This window comes from Stenella coeruleoalba (genome assembly GCF_951394435.1).
Source record: "Stenella coeruleoalba genome assembly, chromosome: 12".
In the NCBI taxonomy this organism is placed as follows: Eukaryota; Metazoa; Chordata; class Mammalia; order Artiodactyla; family Delphinidae; genus Stenella; species Stenella coeruleoalba.
In genome coordinates, this window is record NC_137158.1 from 39787892 (window position 1) to 39811034 (window position 23143).

Here is a 23143-nt window from a genome sequence, read left to right on the forward strand (position 1 = left end):
ACACAATCACAGATTACCTAAATTGGAAGGATTTCAGAAACCTGGGTTCAGTTGCCACCTACCCCCCTATGCATACCCTGGCAACAGAGAAGGAAACCCAGAAAGCAGCTGAAAATGTTTGGATCAGAGTAGAACCACCCCACCAGAACCAAAGTTCATAATCCTCAGGAATGCCTAAGGATTATATAAGTGCAACGTAAGTGCAAACCAATACAAACCAAGTGGTTCAAATAGATTCAGCTGGTGCTTGACTGGACAGCAGTATACAACTATACCATATGCTTACCCACCTCAATTTTATTTTCCCTTTAGAGTACTGAAACGAATACTATAGAGCAGTTTTTCAGCTCAGCACTATGGATTTTGGACTAGGTAACAGTTGTGGGGAGCTGCCCTGTGTATTAGAGTATGTTTGGCAGCATTATGGTCTCTACCCACTAGATGCCAAGAGCACCTCCCCACTGGAGACAATATTAAACACACACACACCAAAACACATGGCTATAGCGGGGTCATGGAAAGCAGCTGAATGCTATGGTCTGAAGACAAGGGACACAGGGAGAAGAAAGGAAAGGTTGCGAGAATAAACAGAGGTGATAAGGCAACAATTCTCTTTTTCCATTCCCCTACAAGTATCCTTCAGGCAAAGAGAATCACTATATATTTGAGTACTTATGAACACCTTGAGGGAGGGGGAGGTTGGGGAGCTTGATTATTTTAAAAGAAGAAAAAAGCCAGACAACAAAAAAAAGCTGGAGGAAGAAAGCCCACAACTTCAGTAGTTTAGCACACTTCAGAGGTCATCTGAAGGCAAAAATATTAAGATATTCCATAATTATCCCTGGGGGTATATCTCACAATTACAAGTGTTAAGCTGTCATTGTAAGCAACCTTTGTAAAGACCACTTAAAAAATTTAGCAAGTGGCTACATTATGGAGATTAAAAATATATACTTACAGGATGATCAAACACCTAATGTTATATAATACTGCACTTGTGGCTTGGAATAAAATTTCCAGTGATGGTATCATATTCAGAGCCCAAAAGTGCTATATCACAAACGCAGATGAAACATATACATTCTGAAAAACTGTTAGATGACTCCTAAAATAGCTCTGGTGATCACAAAGACACTGAGGTTGAATACATGAGGAGTTTGAAAATAATTGTTTCCTGAAATGTAAGGGGATAAAATTGTATTTTTAAGTACTATATTTTACAGTATATGATTTTTAAATATTTTAAGTAGATATGACTTCATCCTTTAAAGGGTATATATCCATGCTGGCCAAAAAACTTTTTTCACCTCATTAAGAAATAGGAGACCTTGTCAACTTCTCTGCTTAGAAACTTTCAATAGCTTCCAACTGCACCTAAAATAAAATCTAAGCTTCGTACCAGGCTTACAGACATTATCAGCATCCCAGCTCCCTCTCTGACTTTATCCCTGATTCTTCTCCTCACCTGCCACACTCTTGCCACTTTGTTCTTCTCTGTTCCTGGAATATGTCCAACTCTTTCTTCCCTTGAAGACTTTGAACACTGTTTCCCCAGCCTGAAACAGGCTTTTCCACTCAAATCAGATCTTTGAATGGCTGGCTCCCTTTTGTCACTCAGCTTGAAGAAACTTTCTCAGGAAAATTTTCTCTGAATATTCTACTTCTCTACACAGTATTTATCACTATCTGATTTTGTTTGTTTATTTGTTTAGATGTCAATCATCTCCCCCACACTAAGATGTAAGCTTCAAGAGAGCAGGGATCCTGTCTATATTGTTCACTCCCATATTCCATTGCCTAACATAATGCCTGGCAAATAGTAGGTGCTTAACAAATATTTGTTGAATGTTTTAATTACCTCATTTAGACCTCCCAACCACCTGGGGGTACGTATGTATGGATGGATGATTATACTTCAAAACAAAATGAAAAAACCTGAGGCTCAGTGAGGTTAAGTAACTTGCCCAAAGTTACAGACGGTACCAAAGGAACTGCAAATAACCACTAAAGAATACAGATGAGACTTGTGCCCAGGTTTAAATTCATAGGCCTGTGCACATAATCACTTTAACTGTCTTTCCTAATCAAAGAATAGTTAGATTGCCTTGACAATTCTCAAAAGCAGCTAAAATATATTATGTCCCTATTCTCATTAACTTAACCAGACCAGACTATATCTCCGAAGCAGAAAATGTAATACGAAGAAATTCAAGTCAAAATATTTAAGAACAAGGAGTAGCTAAAAACAACTGATTAGATGACACCTCTAAACTTCTGAAACAGAAGTTTACAGACCAGGGATTCCCTGGCGGTCCAGTGGTTAGGACTCGGCGCTTTCACTGCCGTGGCCCGGGTTCAATCCCTGGTGGAGGAACTAAGACCCCGCAAGCCATGCGGCGTGGCCCAAAACAAACAAACAACAACAAAAAAAAACAATAAAAATTTATTTAAAAAAAAAAGTACTACAGGGCTTTCCTGGTGGCGCAGTGGTTGAGAGTCCGCCTGCTAATGCAGGGGACACGGGTTCGTGCCCCGGTCTGGGAAGATCCCACATGTCGTGGAACGGCTAGGCCTGTGAGTCATGGCCGCTGAGCCTGCGCGTCCAGAGCCTGTGCTCCGCAACGGGAGAGGCCACAACAGTGAGAGGCCCGCGTACCGCAAAAAAAAAAAAAAAAAGTACTACAAATAAAACCGCCACAAGGACTTCAGTATTAAAGAGTGTGGGACAAGGCAATGTAAGCACATAAATTTGAGGGGGAGGGGATGGTAAACCAGTTCTTTTTCGTTTGTTTTAGCTCAATTTGCTACAGAAGTGTCACGATCCAAAAGAAAAGCAAACCATCCCTCATATCTGTAGGACACAGGGGTTTTTGTGAGCCATTTGTCTCTAAGCCAGAAGATAATACTAAGGAAAGAAGGGGAGTCTCAACTGCAGGAACGATTCATTTCAAGCTACATTTCTTTTTTTTTTTTTAACAGATTTTATTTATTTATTTAGGCTGCATCGGGTCTTAGTTGCAGCATGCAGGATCTTTTGCTTCGGCACATGGGCTTTTCTCTAGTTGTGGCGTGCAGGTTTTCTCTTCTCTAGTTGTGGCGCGGGCTCCACAGCTCGTGGGCTATATAGTTTGTGGCACGCAGGCTCTCTAGTTGAGGTGCACGGGCTCAGTAGTTGTGGCGCGCAGGCTTAGTTGCCCCACAGCATGTGGGATCTTAGTTTCCCGACCAGGGATCTCAAACCCGCGTCCCCTGCATTGCAGGGGAGATTCTTTACCACTGGACCACCAAGGAAGTCCCTCAAATTACATTTCTTAAAGTGAACTAGAGGTGCAAGATAGTGGAGAATTCTAAATGAACTATAGTGTGCTGCAAATGGGTCCCCGAGAAGGATGCTATGTCTCCTTAGCATACTCTCAAACATGACCCAAGACCCTATTAAAGGGTCCTCTCTACCCTGCCATCTCATCAGCCAACAGCACAGCTACTCTCTTAGCTACCTTACTCTTCATCCATTCCTCTACCATTACCACTCTATTTTTCTTTTCACCTTTATCTCAAGTGATAATCCATAGCCCAAGTCAAAGGTTAATTATTTCTAAGACAAAACAAGAGAAAAAGAAATAGAGAAACTCAAATACTGTTACAGTAAAGAAATACTAGCTTTAAAAAAAAAAAAAATGGCAATTTAAAACACAAGGATGGGGTTTCCCTGGTGGGGCAGTGGTTAAGAACCCGCCTGCCAATGCAGGGGACACAGGCTTCAAGCCCTGGTCCGGGAAGATACCACGTGCCGCGGAGCAACTAAGCTCGTGCACCACAACCACTGAGCCTGCGCTCTAGAACCCACGAGCCACAACTACTGAAGCCTGTGCACCTACAGCCTGTGCTCTGCAACAAGAGAAGCCACAGCAATGAGAAGCCCGCATACTGCAACGAAGAGTGGCCCCCACTCACCGCAGGTAGAGAAAGCCCGCACGCAGCAACAAAGACGCGACACAGCCAAAAATAAAAATAAAATTAATTAATTTAAAAAAAAAACACACAAGGATATATGTCCCACTGGGACCTTAAACACTACATACCCCAAAGTAAAGACAATTCACTGAGCTGAAAGGGCCTGCAGACATAAGAGGTACAGAGAATGTCTTCCTCCTTCTATGGCTATGATTGGCTCATTCCATCATAGCCAATCTAGCCAAAGATTCTTTGAATAAGCTTTTAGACATTAATACAAATTCATACAGTAAACTGAACATATACATAAGAGCAGAAGGAAGAAAGTATTCACCATTCTGACACCCAGATAATAATCAATAATAACATTTTAATGTGTTTCCTTTGTAGTCCTCTTTCAGAGAACATCTGGGAAGGAGGAAGGAAGAAAGGAAAGTTGGCAAGGTTGAAGTTACATACTCAGGAAAGACTTCTCTACGAACAAGATAATTCCAGCAACTAATTTCTAGGGGCAATGTGCTTCCCTCAATCAGAGGGCTGTGGGGCTGCTTCAATCAAGGCCCTCAAGAACACTTCTGCAGTAATGATGACATCTACTACTTCTCCCCAGTGCAGCAGATGCCCAAGAGATAGTTTCTCAGACAGAAGAACAAGCAGGACATACAAATGCTAATTTAAGGGCAGCACTCTATAATGTACCAGCATACAAACTGACAGACACAAACACATAAAGCTAAAGTTTGTGTTAAAATCACATTACCTGTAATTTTTAATTTCTAAATATCTCCCATGTTTAGAAACTCAATGTAAACATCATTTAATGACTACTAATAACCAAATGAATTGACACCATAATATACCTACCATCCTATAATTCGACATACAAACTGTTTCTGATTTTTTGGTATTATGGGCATTTAAATAGGATATTCTGAGACTCAATTTCCAACGCAGGGGTGGGGAGGGTCCCCACACCTTCGACAAGTAATTCTTGGAATACCAGCTAGGTGTCCAAAAATTCAACTCAGTTCTGACACTATCTACCCAGAGTTAGCATCAGACTCCACAGGTTGAGGCCTCAGTCCCACAAGACTGTACATCCATGCCCCCCTACTTTAGATGCCAGTCGCAAGCCCAGGTTATAGACTGGGGGGTTCCAACCACCTCCTCCTTTGGTTTGATTAATTTGCTAAAGTGGCTCACAGAACTCAGAGAAACATTTCACTTACTATATCACCGGTTTACTATAAAAGGATACAACTGAGGAAAAGCCAAATGGAACAGATGCATAGAGCAAGGTTTGGGGAAAGGGTGAGGAGCTTCCATGCCCTCTCTAGGTGCACCTCTCTCCCAAAATCTCCATGTGTTCACCAACCCAGAAGCCTCTCTGAACCCTATCCTTTTGGGGTTTTATAGAGGCTTCATATAGGCACGGTTGATTAAATCACTGGCCATTGGCATTTGAGCTCAATCCCTAGCCCCTCTACCATCCCTGGAGATCAGGGGTAGGACTGAAAGTTCCAACCCCCTAATCACATGGTTGGTTCTCCTGGTGACCAGCAGGGTCCCTTTTCAGTGCTTCCAAAATTCACCTCATTCACATAACAAAAGATACCTGTATCACTCTTAACACTTAGGAAATTCCAAGGATTTTGGAAGTTGTGAGCAGGAACTGTGGACAAAGGCCAAATATATACAAGAACCATATATCTGGTCATTCAGATGACCAAAATATATTTTTATAAGTCACAATATCACAGTATCTTTCTTTGGTCCTATGAGTATTTAGAACTATATCCTTAGAACAGTGTCCCAGAAGTGGAATTACTAAATTTAAAATTTTTAACATTTTTATAGCTTTCTTCTAAAAAAGGAAGTAGGACTATACATTCTTTCCAGCAGTTGGCATGAATGGCACCACCATTCTTCAGCAGCCAGTATTAAATCCAATTTTTACTAATCTGTACTCAAACTCTTGAAGGCAGACATTGTTGTCATATACATAATCAGCCCTGCCCTTTCCAGTTGCCAAGAATATAGCAAGCACTACATAAATATTTGTATAGAATGTAGAGAACACCTTTATTAAATAAATATTGGTGGGTACCTACTATGTGCCTGGATGTTTCTGGACACTGATACAGCAGAAAACAAAACAAAAACCCCTGCTCTCACACACCATACTTTCTAGCAGAGGAGAAAGCAATAAACAAATTAAGTAAACTATATAGTATATTAGAAGATGATAAGTGTTATGAAGAGAAATAAAACAGAAAAAGGGAAGAGCTTCTTTGAAGGTAGAAAAAAACTTAAGAATTTTAAATAAGGTGCTCAAAGAAGGCAACACTGAGAAGATGGTGTTTGAGCAAGGACATAATGGAGATGGGGGAGGTGGTAATGTGGCTACTAGAGAAAAAGCATTCCAGGCATAGGGAGCAGCAACTATAAAGGTTCAAAAGAAGTGTGCCTCATGTGCCCTAAGAACAGCAGAGCAGCTAGTATGACTGGAATGGAAGAAACAAGAGAGAAAGTATAAGAAATGAAGTCAAAAAGCTCATGAAGGACTTCACAGGCCACTCTAATGACTTTAGCTTCTACTGTGATTGAGATGGGAGAGGCTTAAATGGTTCTGAGCAGAAGAGTGACATGGGCCAGCTTCAGTTCTAAAAGGATCACTCTGCTACTATTTTGAGAAAAGACTGCAAGGAGTAAGGGTAGAAACAATGAGACTAGGAAGGCTAATGATAATCCAGGCAATAAAACAGGGTGGTGGTGGTGGTGGAGCAATAAGAAATGGTCAGACTAGATATAATAATTTGAAGGTAGAGCCAACAGGACACACTAAAAGTCTGGAAGTGACATATGAGACAAAGAGATGAACCAAGAATAACTCTAAGGCTTCTTGCCAGAACAGTTGAAGAAACAGATGTGATTAACTGAGATGGAGAAGACTATAAGTCAAGAAGGTTGGGGAGAGGGGAGACAAATCACATCAGTATTTTGCACATTAAGATGTCTATTAGATATGCAAATGGAAATGTGGACTCGGAACTTACATATACAGAAGGCTGGAGTTCAAGGAAAGAGTTCTAGACTGGAAATATAAGTTTTTATGAGTCACACAGCTGATATTTAAAGCCATGAGACCAGATGAGATCACCATAGGAATAAGTGTGGATGGAAAAGAAGTCAAGGACTCAGTCTTGAGGTATTCTAAAATTAAGAGGTCCTCACTAGTAAACTATGCTCAATAAATTATCCCACAAAAATAGAGACTACCCACATGTCTAGAGCCAACTGATTTTTGAAAAGGCTATTGTTCATTCAATGAAAAATGAACAGTCTCTTCAACAAATACTGCTTGAACAACTGGATTTCCACCCCTAGGAATATACCCCAAAGAACTGAAAATAAGAACTCAGACATTTGAATGCCAATGTTCACTGCAGCATTATTCACAAAAGACAAAGAACAGAAACAACCCATGTGTTCATCAACAGATGAGTGAATAAAAATGTGGTATATCTGTACAACGGAATATTATTCAGCCATAAAAAGAATGAAGTTCTGATACATGCTACAACATGGATGAATCTAGAAAACATTATGCTAAATGAAATAAGCTAAACACAAAAGGACAAATATTGTATGATTCCACTTATATGAAATATCTAGAATAGGCAAATTTACAGAGACAAAAAGTAGCTTAGAGTTTACCAGGGGCTGAAGGAAAGAGAGAATGAGAAGTTATTGCTCTACAGGTACACAGTTTTATTTGGGATGACGAAAAATTTTGGAAAGATGATGGCTGCACAACATTGTGAATGTAATTAATGCTAATGAACTGTACATTTTAAATGGTTAAAACTACAAATTTTATGTTTTATATACATACTACCACAATAAAAATTTTAAAAGAAAAGTAATATATCAAGTAATATCTCAAGTATGTCCCTTACCTTCCTATTGCTACCACCATTGTTTGGGCCCATATTATTTCTTGTCTGCTTCTCAATCTCTATACTGTCTCATCCTATGAGATGTTATTACATTAACTTGCATATAGCACAGTTGCAAAAGTGTTCTAAAATGTTCAAAATGACACACTGTCAACCAAATCACATATACACTCTTCAGCTGAACATATAAGGTTTTCTATATGACTTAATCAAGTTTTCTGGCCTTTTCTGACACTTTTTCACTCTGGGAACTCTGCTGCAACTGGTTTGATCTGTACTTTAAACATGTTTCATGCTTTTCAGGCTCTACACTTTTGCTCATGTGACTTCTTCTTTGCACCTCCTCCCTCCACTCAACCCATTAAATCCTTCTCATCCTTTAACAGTCCAGTCAAAATCAACTTACTCTGAAGAGCCTTTTCTCAGCTCTAGATACCCACTACCACCCCCAACTAGATGCAAATACTTTATCCAACTAACTTCCATAGCACTTGCTTTCACTTCTCTTACACTTTCTTTGTTGTGCTTTGGATATAATAATTTGTGTATCTGTCTAATCCTAATTCTCCCACCCCATCCAGATTATAAACTCTATCAAAAGACTATATTTACACTGCATTCATCTTTGTACCATCTGCTGCTCCTAGTACAGGCAAACAGTGAATGCTCAATCAATAACTACTAGATTTAACTAAAGAGGCAAAAATCTAAAGTGAAAAACATCTGGAATCTACACAAGAAAATTCCTTCATCCATACTGACAAATATAATTCCAAAATGTAAGGAACACCTTATGTTACCAAACCCAACTTTGGGTTTGCTCACCTGCCACAGCAAAGCCAATTTACTGACGCTGGGTTGTGGTGAAGGAAAGTACAGCATTTACTGCAGGTGCCAAGCAAGGAGTAGGGTAGTTTATGCTCAAAAGACCCAAACTCCCCAACTGTTTTCAGGCAAGGGTTTTTAAAGGCAGCATCTGGGGGTGAGGGCTGCAAGTCACCACAGGGTTGGGGGCGGGGGACAGGTCTTAGTTCCTGAAGAACAACTCCAAGAGATCCTTCAGATAGTTCTGTATATCCCTTGAGGAGGAACTAGGACTCTGTTTTATCCCTGAACTATTGTCATTACTTTTCTTGTTTAACTGCTTTTCCTTTGTTTCTGCATTCCCTCACTTCCCTACTTAGTAGCTACCTATGCCTACTCTTTGGAACTCAAGGAAGGCCTAGGAGACTAAAGTCTTTTTCTACAAACAAGAAATGGGGGACATGGAGGGGCTTTTGTACCTGGGAGGGTCCTGCTTGGTTTCAATCCCCCTTTCCTTTGATACTCCTCAATCTTGAGGGGAACAGATATGGGACAAGAAAGGGAATAACGTTTTGAATAGATAGGTTAATCATAAACTCGGCAGAGGAACTCGGGGTTTAGGGGGACTTGGTTTCGCTTATTAAGAGAATGAACAATAATGCCTTTCAACAATGTGACAGTGAGATGGTGTAACAACATTTGTCATGAACAGAGTCTGGTAATGGGACTTTTTTTAAAAGGAAGTCTGAGTACAATATGGATATATTTGTTATGACCTGTAAAGTATAATTAAGGGAATGAACATCTGAAAATTTTATTTTATATGAAAGTAAGCCTATCTTTGTCTTTCAGGTTCTCCAAGATCAAGCAAGAATGCAAGATGGCCTTTAAAAACAATTTTATAAATGCATTTACTAATCCAATGTCTGTCACCGAATTTATAAAACCTAAATGTTGTACTATAATTCATACTGCCAAGTTTCCTCTATGACGTGGGACTTAAATGTGTATATGCTCACGTCTGATACCTTTTCTGTCCAGACAGAACCCAGAGGGAATGACTACTTTAAAATGACTCAAACTTCTCAGATCTCTAATACCCCTTCAAAATCTAAAATCTTAGGAAGACTATATGTTCTAAGTGGAATATGAACATTCATAAAATATACTCCTTTGAACACAAAACTGATAACTAGCTAGTTTTTTCTGTTAAAAAATCCACTCAACAAGAGATTGAGATAACTCTACTGTAATTAGAAATTATCTAGATAAATCAATAGATAAAGCCAACATTTCATTTTAAATAAAAATATTCATCCCCATCCTTTTCCCTGCACTCAACCCTAAAACTGATAAAAGTTAATATGTTATTATTGGACCAATCACCAAACAGCTTTTAAGAGGAAGAGAAACAAAACAGAAATGAATGAAAAATTCAAAATCTGCACTCCAGGGCTTCCCTGGTGGCACAGTGGTAGAGAGTCCACCTGCCGATGCAGGGGACACGGGTTCGTGCCCCGGTCCGGGAAGATCCCACATGCCGCAGAGCGGCTAGGCCCATGAGCCATGGCCGCTGAGCCTATGTGTCCGGAGCCTGTGCTCCGCAACGGGAGCGGCCACACAACAGTGAGAGGCCCGTGTACCGCAAAAAAAAAACAAAAAACAAAATCTGCACTCCACTCTCTCATTCCCTCCACAGTACTTATATTCCACAAACAGCCCATGCTATCTTAGAATTCTCTTTCTAACCTGCTCATTCCCCTATACGCTGACATCTCAAAGGACTAATAAGCCTCTGAAATGGATTCCTTCTCCATCTAGTTTTTCCCCACTCAGACACCACCACCTCCCACCAAACCATTCTCCACTCAAAGCTCCACAAAAGCAAAATTGACCATGTAAATTATCCTACTTAAAAACCTCCATTATTTACCCAATAACTTATAGGATGAAGTATAAAATGGTTGATTTGCTCCTAAGTGCCAATCACATTAAATCTTTACCACTTACTGAACATCTCCACGCTTTTGCATATGCTTTCCCCTACAACTGGAATGCACTTCTCCCATTTACCTTTTAAGACCTATCTCAAATCAACTCCTCTACATTAAACACCCAAATCCCCAAACAGAATTATTCTCTCCTTCCTCTGTGCTCCCACAGCACTTTCCACTTATCATTTTAATACTTATTATAATGTGTTATAGTAATTACAGGAGAGAGTATAAGGTAGTGGCTAACAAGAGAAGCTTTGGCATAAGATGGATTTGGGTCCAACACTCAATCTTCCACCTAGTAGCAATATAGCTTCAGACAAGTTGGTTACCTCCTCTAGGGCTCAATTTTCTCATTAATAAAATTGGGATAACACTTGAGTCTAGTTTAAAGTGCTATAGTGAGTGCATTCAGCACTACCCATCATTGAGGCTAGTCAACATTCAATGAACAGCAGCAAAGCTGAGATGAGGATCACAATTATCTGTCTAAGACTGGAGGAGGATGTGGGGTCTCCCCCCAACAAGAAAAGGGACTATGTCTAAAGTCATCCCAAGGGGATGCACACACCAAAATGTTTAATCACTTCTGGGTGATTTGGGTGATGGAATTACAAGCAATTTTTGTTCTGTTCCTTTGATCTTTTCTGCACTGAGTATATGCAACTTACTAAGAAAAAAGCTATAAGCCCTTAAATACCTGATCCATTGGCCTTCCCTCGTGGCGCAGTGGTTGAGAATCCGCCTGCCAATGCAGGGGACACAGGTTCAACCCCTGGTCCGGGAAGATCCCACGTACCACGGAGCAACTAAGCCCTGTGTGCCACAGCTACCGAGCCTATGCTCTAGAGCCCGCGAGCCACAACTACTGAGTCTGCGTGCTGCAACTACTGAAGCCCGTGTGCCTAGAGCCTGTGCTCCATAACAACAGAGGCCACCACAGTGAGAAGCCCACGCACCGCAACGAAGAGTAGTCCCGGCTCGCCACAACTAGAGAAAGCCCACGTGCAGCAACGAAGACCCAATGCTGCCCCAAATAAAAAAATAAATATAAAAAAAAAGCTTTAAAAAAAAAAAATCTGATCCATCACCTAGAAGCAGCATCTAGCACAAAGTATTATGCTCTATAAATACTTGCAAAATGAAGAAAATTCTACAGCATATTTAGTTTTACAAGCAAGCATGTTTATTTCTTTGCATTTATTTAAAATGCATTTATTTCTTTGCTTCTCATAATCACTTCTTGGGTAGGTAGGGCAGGTTATTATTATCACCCCTAGAAAATGAGGATGAGAGTTCAGAAACAACTAAACAGGGACTAGACTGGAACTTAAAACCAAAACTTCTAACTTCAAATACAGCATTTTTTACTTTACTACTAAACACTAAAAGTGAACTCCTACTCACATTCCCAAGTCAGAGAGCTAAATCACTTGTACACTATTTGAGAGGGAGCAAGCAAAGAAGAATAAAGGAATGTAACTTTTTTTAAAAAAGTTTCATTAATCCTTTCAAACAATGGGGGAAAAAATCTGAGTACATAAGTGTACCAAATCAAACTGTTCCACAAAGTCTAAGTAACCAGCAAAAACAGCAGGAGCTAAGAGCCCCAATATGTGCCAGACACTGTTCTAAACATTTTACATATATCTATTTTATTAATTTAATTCTATAAAACAGATAACTACTGTCTCTAGTTCACAAATGAGTAAACTAAAACACAGAAATTAAATCACTTGCCTAAGATAACACAGTAATTGGCAGATCCAGGTTTCAAAACTTGGCAGTTTTGAAAAAGTAAGATCAAGGAGTCAAAAAAAAAAACCTCCAAAATCTGGGGAAAGCAGTGATATATTTTATCTCAATTCAAAGGATCTATAATCCTTAACTTATGGAAAGAATAAAAGCCCTCTCTGGATTATTTGAATTTCTAATAATTAGAAACAGTTATTTTCTCTTGTCAAATATCATTATAAACCTATTAAAGTTGCTTTAACAAAAATATTCTACTTTCAACTACAAGAATTTTACAGCCCTATTCTACAGTAAGTACTTCTTAGCTTTGTAAAATAAAAAAGCTAAGACATTAGAGGTTTTTTTGTTTTCAGGAAAGTGCACATATCAAAAGAAATACACCACCTCCCAAAATGACAACTCCAACAAAAGACCACTACCTACCTTAGCAACACTACTCAAACCTAGTTACAATTTACAATTACATACGGACTTTTAAAAAACCAGTACATAGCACCCACTCCAGACCAACTAAATCACAATATCTGGTGATGGGTCTAAGTGTTTTTAAAAGGTCCCCCAAGTGATTCTAATGAGTAGTCAGGTTTAAGAACCACTATTCTAAGGAAATCCAAACCCTCCATATTATTACTTCACACAGAGCTTTTGCCCATAAAGGTCTGAAAAAGTATTCAGTCATCTTATTCAGCCAATTTGCAAACAACCAAGAGAGTAAGATAAATAGGACCCTTCAACTACCAAAAGGGGTATTAATTATAAGCACACTTAGCCCAACAGATTAGACAAAAATCAAGGCAAAAGGATTCCAATGATAATGTTTTGGATAACAGAGTAACTTCAATTAACACGTCAAATATGCCAATGACCAAGCTATTTCTATTTGTCAAACCCTACATTTTCCAATCTGAAATGACGCCATGCTTTCTGATGGACTCAAGAGCCCAACAATTCCAAAAGAGCAACACTGAAACAACTGTCACCTTGAAACTGAAAGCCCCCAAATGTGTCATCTTTTAAAAAAGCTAAACAAAGATTAAACTCAACTTTAATGTTGTACAATTGCTGGGTAAATCTTTTTATGCTTTCATATAGAAGATACCCCTGAAAAGTCAATATTGCCATAAGAACTCTGAAATTCAAAATTACACGCCTAGATGTTTGCAGGAACATAATTTGGTGACTCGGACTGATAGAAGGCTACTTATAACCTTTATTCATAGTCATATTTTGCTGTTGGGATATTAATTTGATTATTGGTGCTGTTTTAGACCCTTAAAGGCTTGTTAGGGTAGGCACTATCTTTCTAAAATTTGAAAAACTCTGTAGCATACCTGTCCTCAAGCGTTTTGAATAAAGCATGTGGATCTGTAGTAGTAATTTTGAATAACACAACAGGATATTTTAATATTTGATTTTTGAAGCTTACTTAGTTTTCCTGTGAAACTGTAAGTAGCTAAAAGCACTGAATCAGTCTTAAAGCATAACAAGTTCCGATTTGATTCCATGTTTCACTGGTAACAGTGTCCCCAAAGTACAGTATACCACCTGGACAACCCAGACTCCCACCACACCCAACTTGAGAGAATCTGTTTACTCAAGTTAGCATAGCTCTTGTGAAACAGAAAGCCTTCCCTAAATGTTCTTACTCAAAAGCTACTTGTTACTGTTAACGCTACCACAAACAACCTACTAAGGCCTTGCAGTTCTATCGGTTTTAAGAATATCACCTGCCATATATCCTAGTAGAGTGCAACAAACGGAATCCAAAACCCAAACATAAAATGCCTTGCAAAGAATCTAAATAATTCTGTGTTCTAATCCGATGTTGTTTAATGTGAAAAGATTCAGAACTAAAAGCAAACGTACCAGCTACCTCACAACTGGACTACCTAGAAGACTTAATCCTTCCTTCATACTTGCACTTTTTCCGCCATAAACAGGAAACTCCAAAGAAACGGAAATAGAGAGAAAAGCCTAATTTTTCCTAAGGGGAATAACGGCATTGCTTCCAACCCCCCCCCCCCAAGTGTGAGTGAACAAATGAAAAAGCAACGGGGGAGAGGCACGGGGGGAGGGGCGGTTGGCGAGCTCAGATGGAGTCCTATACCTGCCACCCAGCTCACACGGTGCCCGAAACATCTGTAACGACCGCTGCAACAGGGAAACTGGGCTGTGGGGGTAAGAAGACCGTGGCCTGGGGGCTCAGAGTGGAGCCTGCACGCTCGGCTTCCTCCTTGGCCAACTCTTCTCTCACCTCCCAATTCCCATCCTCCCTATCCCACCCTGCTCCCTCCGTAAAGAAAAATACCCAATAAAACTGGAGGCAGAGAAGACAAAGAGGCAAAACGAGGCTGCAAGGAGCGTCCAGAACAATGGGGGACAGGGTGCAAAGCGAAACTCCCGAGGAGGACAATGAAGGGGGTGGAGAGGAACCCGGAGAGGCACAGAGGGAAACACCGCCGAGTTCGGGCCCCGCCAGCGGCGGACGCCTGGACTTGAGGCCCGGCCGCGCGGGCGGTATCACCCCGGGCGCGGCGGGCTGGGCCGGAGCGGGTGGGAACGGCGCGGCCCGGTGGGGCCGGCGGAGCCTGCGCGTGTCCACGGGCTGCTGCCGGCAGGACTCACCGGCATTCTGATCTCGGGGCCAGAGGTAGTATGTGGCCGGGATCACGATGAGCCCCACGAAGGAGGTGAGGAAGTAGAAGAAGGTGTTCCCGCTGTCATCGTACTGGAACTGCTGCCCCGCCATGGCACCCCCTCCTCCGCCTCCCTCGTCTCACGACCGCCGCCACGACCCCGCTCTGCTTTCGAGCTCCCAGCGCCCCGGCCGCGTGTGGCGTAGCTCCTACGCCGCCGCCGCCTCTCCTCCCCGCCCCCACGCTACTCTCACGGACCCGCCGCCGCCACCGCCGCTGCGGTCCCAGCTCTCGCGAGAAGAGATAGCTCCCTCCCCGCGCGGTTTTTCCCTCCTCTGCCCCCCGCCTCTCCCCAACCAGCTCGCAGAGAGAGACGTGGCGCGCGCAGCCGAAGGATTCTGCGAGCTCCCGCCCTTAGCCCTGCCCGCTTAGCCTCAGCTCCGCCCCTCAAGCTCTGGTAGACCCTCCCTGAAGGCCCCGCCCCTACCCCTAAAGTCCCTCCCCCTCCCTCCTCAGTTTCCTTTCCCAGGGCCCAGCTCCGGGTCCTGAGGGTCGGTTTACAGGGTCCCAGCCGAGGCTTCCCGGCCGAGCAGTGGGCGCGGGCGGTTCACCTGACTGCGACCGGGTTCGCACCCATTCGAAGCAGCGGTGAGGCTTCCTTGCCTCCCCTGTCTCCCATCCCTACCCACCCTGTCCTGCACTCTCACTTTTCAATTTCCCTGGTTGATAAGAATGTTTCCTTAAATTCCGGATCCGCTCCTCCAGTTTGGAAACACTGGTCGGTCAGAATAGGGCGCGGGAGCAGGGCGGTGGGGAGGGATGGTGAGGGGTTTGGCTGTAGGGGTTTTCTGGCAAAGCAACGTTTGCTATTAAGAGACTGCAATCTACATTGCGCCCATTTTGCAGATGGCGATTCCCCAAGCCGGTAGAGATGGTCACCTACCTATCCCAGAGCTAATAATATTTATAGCATTTTCTTCGACACAGGCAGTAGGCAAAGACTTTTATTGCTTTAAATCATTCAATGGTCTGCGAACCCCTTGGAATGAATCAAAGCATGCCTGCTCTCCAGATGGGGATATGGAGGCTCAGAGAGATTGCCTAAAGTGAAGCACAATAAAGAAACGTCTGGGGATTTAAACCCAGATCACGCTGACGCCACAAAGCCAGTGCCCTGACCACCGCCTCGTCGCCGACCTTCGCATTTCCCTGAGAGCGGCCGGCCCTCGCGTGCGGAGTGTGGGCAGGAATCCGCGCTGCGAGGAGAGACGGCTGGGGGAGCAGTCGCTCTCGGCGGCCTCTGCCCTCGCCAGCTGGGAGACCCCAGAGGCTGGTGTCAGCTAAGCTGGGAGCTGAGGGGGCTGGTGCCCCGATCCGTGAATGACCCCCACGGTCCCGCGGCAGCCCTGGCTGGAGCCTATCCCAGCATCTCCACCTCCCCTCAGGGGACCAAAAGGAAAGGCCCACCCGAGTCACCTCACAGAGTCGTTGTGAAGATTAAAGGGAGTTATAGTGAAAACTGGAAAACCAATGCAATAAACAAATATTACACTGTATTTTTAAAAACTCATTTTAAGGCTATATAGTCTATTTACTAGGTTCCTTTCAATATGCCTTCCAGTGTTGGAAGAGAAATCTGGTCACATGTCATCTTTTATTTCATGTCCTCAAAAATATTATTTATCATAATCAGTGACGACTTCCTTCATAATAGATTATATTCACATGTATTCTGTCTTCCCTCTCAAATGTCCTAACTACCCATTTTGAAAGGAAATTTCAGAAAATCATTTGCTCTGCATTCCCCTCCTCACTTTTTTCTGTGTGAAGTTTTCAAAGACTATATTAGAGGGGAAGAAATAAAACAGAGAGGTGAGGGAGAGAGGATTGGACAATGAAGTCAGCACAGCACTGTGATCACCCAAGGCTGATATGCCCAAAACAATCTGCCTTGCTTCAGAAACAAGTCTGTCATAAAATTGGCTCAACTGCAGTGCGTAGGATCCTGAAGTTCCTTTTGTTTATGCTGAATTTGTTATTAAGTCTTGTTTTAATAATGCTGAACTGGTTGTTTTTTATTACCCTGATTATACATTTTACTCTGCATTTGGATAAAGATAATACATCAGTTTTATAACCTTGTGTCAATATAAATTATTCATGATAAATATTCCCCTTCTGACTTTTTTTTCTGCAGGAGTAATCTTTTCCCTGCAGTTTGGGGTCATGCATATGAGTGGTTTGTACAGAACTGAACCATGAAACCAAATTTTGAACAAATCACATTTATTTGCTAAACTCCATACCTATATAAAATATGAATTTTTAACCAAATTAAACGATTAAAGATTTGAAAATGTATAAACACAGTCTGTCTTAGAACTTAATGCTATTCATCATAGATAAACTCAGATCACCCAAATATTCCCCAAAGCAAATCTGAATCATACCTTTAATTAATCACAATTTTTTCTGACTGATTTTTTTAATTGCTTTTTAAACAGTTGTTTCTTTTAAGATATCATTTCAGTGAAATATTTAATAGTACTGAGTGAATATGGTAGAACCAGAGCTACAAACACATTTTGTTTAGTCTGATAGGACATGTTAAAAGACATTTTTGTATTTCTCTATATGTGTCTGTAAAGGATTATTTTAATCAATTTCATTCTAATTTCTAGGTAGATATTTCCTCTCAAGTGTAGAAAACCTGACTATTTTTTGGTTCCTCCTAATAATTTGCTTTTTCCTTAAAGTGAATCTTTCCTTCCTTGCAAGTCATGCTTGTAACTACTGGTGTTGACTTAACATTTATACATACCAAAATACATTTGTGTAGCTATAGTCAACGTGATTTAATTTTCTGCTTATTGTAGTTAGCCTCAAAGAGACTGGAAAGAACCAAATAAATAAGTAGGTACATGCAATTATTTCCAGTCTTTTCCCCCTCTCTCTACCCTACAATAACCTTCACTGTCAAAGCCTAGCAAATCATCTTTAATGTTATGCCTCTTATTACTTTGTTTCAGTGCCAGGATTTTCTCCATTAAGAGCTAAATCTCTTCTGATACAAAATGAACAATTCTTTTTATTTGATCTTACAGAAATGAAAAGTTATGCCCATCATAATGACAACAGTAACATCAACAAAGTAACCTTTGTACAACATTTATTATTTACAAAAAACTTCCTCAGCATTATTCCAGTTGAAATGTCAAAGCATGACCCACATGTTGGAACTTTGACTAGGTAAAAGGTACTAACCGATTGCAATCCTTTCATTCCCTAGCTTCCTAAGGCCATTATGACCCAATGAAACCCCAGTCTTACACTTGGAGAGAATGTGAAGGGAGGTATGGGTTAAAAAGACATTGGAACTGGATTATGCTCCACTCTGAAAGCATGAAAACAATGTTAAAAGAGGAATTGAGGGCTGTGGTTTTCTTTAGTGTTGGGATCAGGTTTGCATTTGGGCTCCTCTCTTTTCATGAGTATGTTGGACTTGTAAATATTGTTCTTGTTCTATACCTACTTTTGTGATTACAAAGCTGAGAATTATTGTACTAAAACCAGTTGTCAACGATGTATCAACAAACTTAGGTTATTCCTTTATGAATTAATTTTATGCATTACCAACATATCTAAACTGCTTAAAGAAAAAATGATTGACATTTCACAGTGAGCCATAAAATAGCACTTAATGAAATTTTCCACCCAGATTGAAATATAATTTGGAAGAGTGGCCATAAATAAACAGGAGAGATCACTATGGGCAATTTCAAGTTTGTATATTTGCGTAAGGAGAAAAAAAAATATCTCAATAGAGATTAGAACTTAAGGGAAAACATAAATCATCTTGTTGAAAAACAAATATTTGTGGATCCTGAAGTTTATAAAATTGGGGAGCCTTAATTAATAAAAAATATAAAATTATGATTATAAAATTAGGTACAAAAGTTCATATTCACTATGAACTCTGGTGATAATGATGTGTCAAGGTAGGTTCATCATTTGTAACAAATGTACCACTCTAGTGGGGGATGTTGAAAATGGAGGAGGCTCTGGGGCCAGGAGAGGGAGAGAGTGGGAAATATATGAGAAATCTCTGTACCTTCCACTCTGTTTTGCTGTGAACCTAAATCTGCTCTAAAGAAAGTCTACTAAAAAATAGCTAATATTGGGCTTCCCTGGTGGCGCAATGGTTGAGAGTCCACCTGCCGATGCAGGGAACACAGGTTCGTGCCCCGGTCTGGGAAGATCCCACATGCCGCGGAGCGGCTGGGCCCGTGAGCCATGGCCGCTGAGCCTGTGCGTCCGGAGCCTGTGCTCCGCAATGGAAGAGGCCACAACAGTGAGAGGCCCGCGTACTGCAAAAAAAAAAAAAGCTAATATTTATAATAATTATAATTGCTATAGGTTTGTGTTCTACAAACAAAAGAATTCTGATAAATTCTATTTTGGCATGATTTCCATCAGGATTCTTTTTAATATGGTAACATTTACAATTGTATAAACTGTATATTGAATATATTTCTACTGAGAGAGATTTTTCCTTTTTGACAAGGCTCAATGACAACCAAATTCTCTGCTTACAATTTTAACATCTCATGAGTGGAAGAATTTTCCACAGAGTAGTTTCTGACTCTGTACGTTTCAAACAATATTTCTCCTCTATTACCTACATACCTCAGGTACCAGGCCTAGTGGAATATATTCATATCATGAATCAAGATGTATCACTCTTTCATGTTGCAATGCTCAGTAAGTTTGCCCCAGGGGTAGAGGTGGAAGAAGTATTCCTGGAAGTGCTAACAACTATACACAGAAGTAACTGTGAACTACATAAAAATATCACCCTAGCTCCAAAATGAATGTATCCCCTTACTTTCAAATATACAGATTATTATAAGGAAGAAAATCAGTCATTCAACATTTAACATTCATTGAAATCACATATACTATTAGCGAGGGTGGGGAGCACAGGAATGTTTAAGACAGGGTCTCTGACCTCTGGAAACTTGCCTACAGTCTAATGAGAAGGGCATACTTTTTTCAATAAGTAACAAAAACCAGAGGAAGGAATTGATAAATGCTGTAAGGAATATACAAATAAAACTATTTCCAGGTTCATAGGAAAGAGTCCTTTCTCTTGGCAGAGAGAATCAGAAGGCTTCAAGGATGAGGTGGTAATTGAGCTAGGCCTCGAAACTTAAATAGAAATTGAAGGAAAAATTCCAGGTGGAATCAGCTCAGAGAACATTTGAAGAATAGCATGAAGTCCAGTCTGGTTGTAAATGGCAATCACAGAAGTGGGAAAATACTTTTTAAGTCCAGCTTCCAGGTTACAGGCAACATGTTAGCAGTATTGCCATTTAAGGAGCTTTGTTAAAGGAGTTCATAAGTGGGAGATATTGCAGTCTCCTTTAGATACCTTAAAAAAAAGAGAGAGAAAAAAAAAGAAATGGTTTTAACTAGCATGGTTTGAGTAAGGGCCTGCAGAAAACAAGAGGGTGAACTAGGTCATGATTTCTACTATTTTCTTCTTCCTCCTTTACCCAGCATATAGTTTCCACTCTTTGATATCAATCAAGTCTGAAGATCTAATACAATAGTTATGTCCCCAAAAAGATTTCTTTGACATACCTTACCTCACTCTGCTGGCTCCTATATTTCACATCGTGTTCACTCTCTACTTCCAATCCTGCTTTCCCACCTCTCTCCTGCCTCACATCTGTTCTCTACACAGCAGCCAGGGATCCTTTTCTTCTTTTAACTTTCTATTTTGAAATAATTATAGATTCACAAGAAGCTGCAAAAACAGTAGAGACAAGATCCATTTACCCTTCACTGCTGGCCTGCACAGGGCTGAGTTGTTATGGTCACTGTGGGGTCCTCAGCTCTCATGGCTCAGTCAGATTAGCACGGACTCAGAATAGCCATCCTAGAGCTGACTGATAGCCAGTGAGGAGGTGTCAGCATTAGCAAGCATTTCCAGTTCACCAAAAGTTTGGCGTGTGCCCTCCCTGCCAATGTTAAATAATCAGATCAAGGAAGGGAAACTTTGACCTACAGGCTGACTAGATTCAACCCTCATTTTAATCTCTGATTCACTGGACAGGTTGGCTAGAGACCATAAATATTAAATACATGAATAAACTTGCCTTCCAGGTTCAGTAGTTGCCTTGCTTTATGGGTAGTGACACAATGGCCAGACCAATCTGACAATAGAACTCTAACCCACAACCCTTACAGCAAGCAATCCAGGAAGCCAAAACACAACCTGTTCAGCAATTGGCCCAGAGCACCAGGACTAGCTTCCCAATTTTTTGCCCCCATTTGCTAATTAGGATCAACCAGCCAAATGTGCTGCCTTCATCAGTCATGCAGGATACCCAACTCCTAGTCAGCCTGTCTCTAGCTTCTCCATCAAAGCACACCGAAGCCTTCCCTTTTTTCACCGTAAATCTTCCCCACTCCCCTGCCTGGCTTCAAGTCTCTGCCAAACCCAAGCAATGGTGGCAGAATCTTTTGCTATAGCAAGGTCTGAATAAACAGCCTTTGTTTGTTCTCATTTGGAAGACCTTCACTTATTTCCACATTATGTAAATACTAAATGAATTGCTTTTAACAGTTGTTAGGTATACATAGTATTACACACATAGTAGTAGTCTAGCATAGACGTCTTCATGATTTGCCAAGTGCCTACCTCTACTCCCACTAAAACCTAGACACTGAGGAAAAAACAGCCAACCAACCAGCCTATGCAATCAAACTCACTGCCTGAGTCTGAGACAGGACCACAGAAATAAAAAGCCTTTTTAGAATCTAAGGAATGTTCTTCCTTAGCAGGGATTACCAATTTGATCCTTATAATTAGCCCTTCTGTATGCCTATTCACCTGTTCGTACGGATAAGAACTACCAAACTTTGTGCCATATACAGCTGTGCTTTTAAAATTGTTTTTGACCATTATTCGTAGCAAGAGATATATGTTACATTATGGCTCAGTACAAGTGTCATAAAAGAATACTTAACCCTCACCATGTGCAATGTGGTGTGATATTTTTCTATCGTACACTATACATTTATTCATATTAAATGTATATGTAATAAATTATACTTATGTGTGAAATGCTTTATTAAAGAAACACTGGGGCTTGCCTGGTGGCGCAGTGGTTAAGAGTCCTCCTGCCGATTCAGGGGACATGGGTTCGTGCCCCGGTCCGGGAAGATCCCACATGCCGCGGAGCGGATAGGCCCGTGAGCCATGGCCGCTGAGCCTGCGCATCCGGAGCCTGTGCTCCGCAACGGGAGAGGCCACAACAGTGAAAGGCCCGCATACCGCCAAAAAAAAAAAAAGAAAGAAACACTGAACTACGGTCTGGAAGATTTCTGAAGATGCATGGAAAAGCTCAATCATAGAATACAGATAAGGTCTCCTTTGACAGTAAGTATGTTCTTGAACATTCTTTTACCAGGTGGGGAGCTTCTCATTTAAAGAAATGCTCTAGCACAGTAGTTCTCAAACTTTAGTTGCAGGAGAATCACCTAGAAGGCTCATTAAAGCTCAGAATGCTGGGCCTCACCCCCAGAGTTTCTGAATCAGGCTGTGGTAAAGGGCAGCCTGAAAATTTGCATTTCTCACAAGTTCCCAGGTGATGCTGAAGCTGCTAGTCTGGAAACCACACTGTTTTAGTGAATCATTTTTATAAATCATATCATCCTTTTGCACAATGACTAACCACTTCCCAATTTGTCTGTTTGTCATATGTTAAGTTTACTGAAGCAACATATGTTGTAGTGGTTAGATGTGTGTGACTATAATTTGTGTCTGAGCAGAAGGTCAAAAGTCAGGAATTAAGGGAGACCATCTGTTTGCTGATTCCTTCCTCCAGCCCTCTGGTGCTCCTTTCCAGAGTTATTTAACCACTCATTCATTTATTTCACAAATATTTGTGACCCTGTGCCAAGATCTGTGCTAGGCTTTAGATTACCATCCGCCTGAGCATTTTATAAGAAAACAGTTCCCTTCAGAAAGCTG

The 23143-nt window shown here is 41.1% G+C and overlaps 1 protein-coding gene across 1 annotated transcript in view; it reads right to left on the reverse strand.

The window, feature by feature from the left end:
* SEC63 (SEC63 homolog, protein translocation regulator) overlaps positions 1 to 15331 on the reverse strand; it is a 71338-nt gene extending 56007 nt beyond the window's left edge. Inside the window, exon 1 of the mRNA XM_079939404.1 lies at positions 15092 to 15331. Coding sequence (XP_079795530.1) covers positions 15092 to 15215 — 124 coding nt within the window. The 5' untranslated portion in view covers positions 15216 to 15331. The remainder of the gene's footprint in view (positions 1 to 15091) is intronic.
* Positions 15332 to 23143: the final 7812 nt, after the last annotated feature.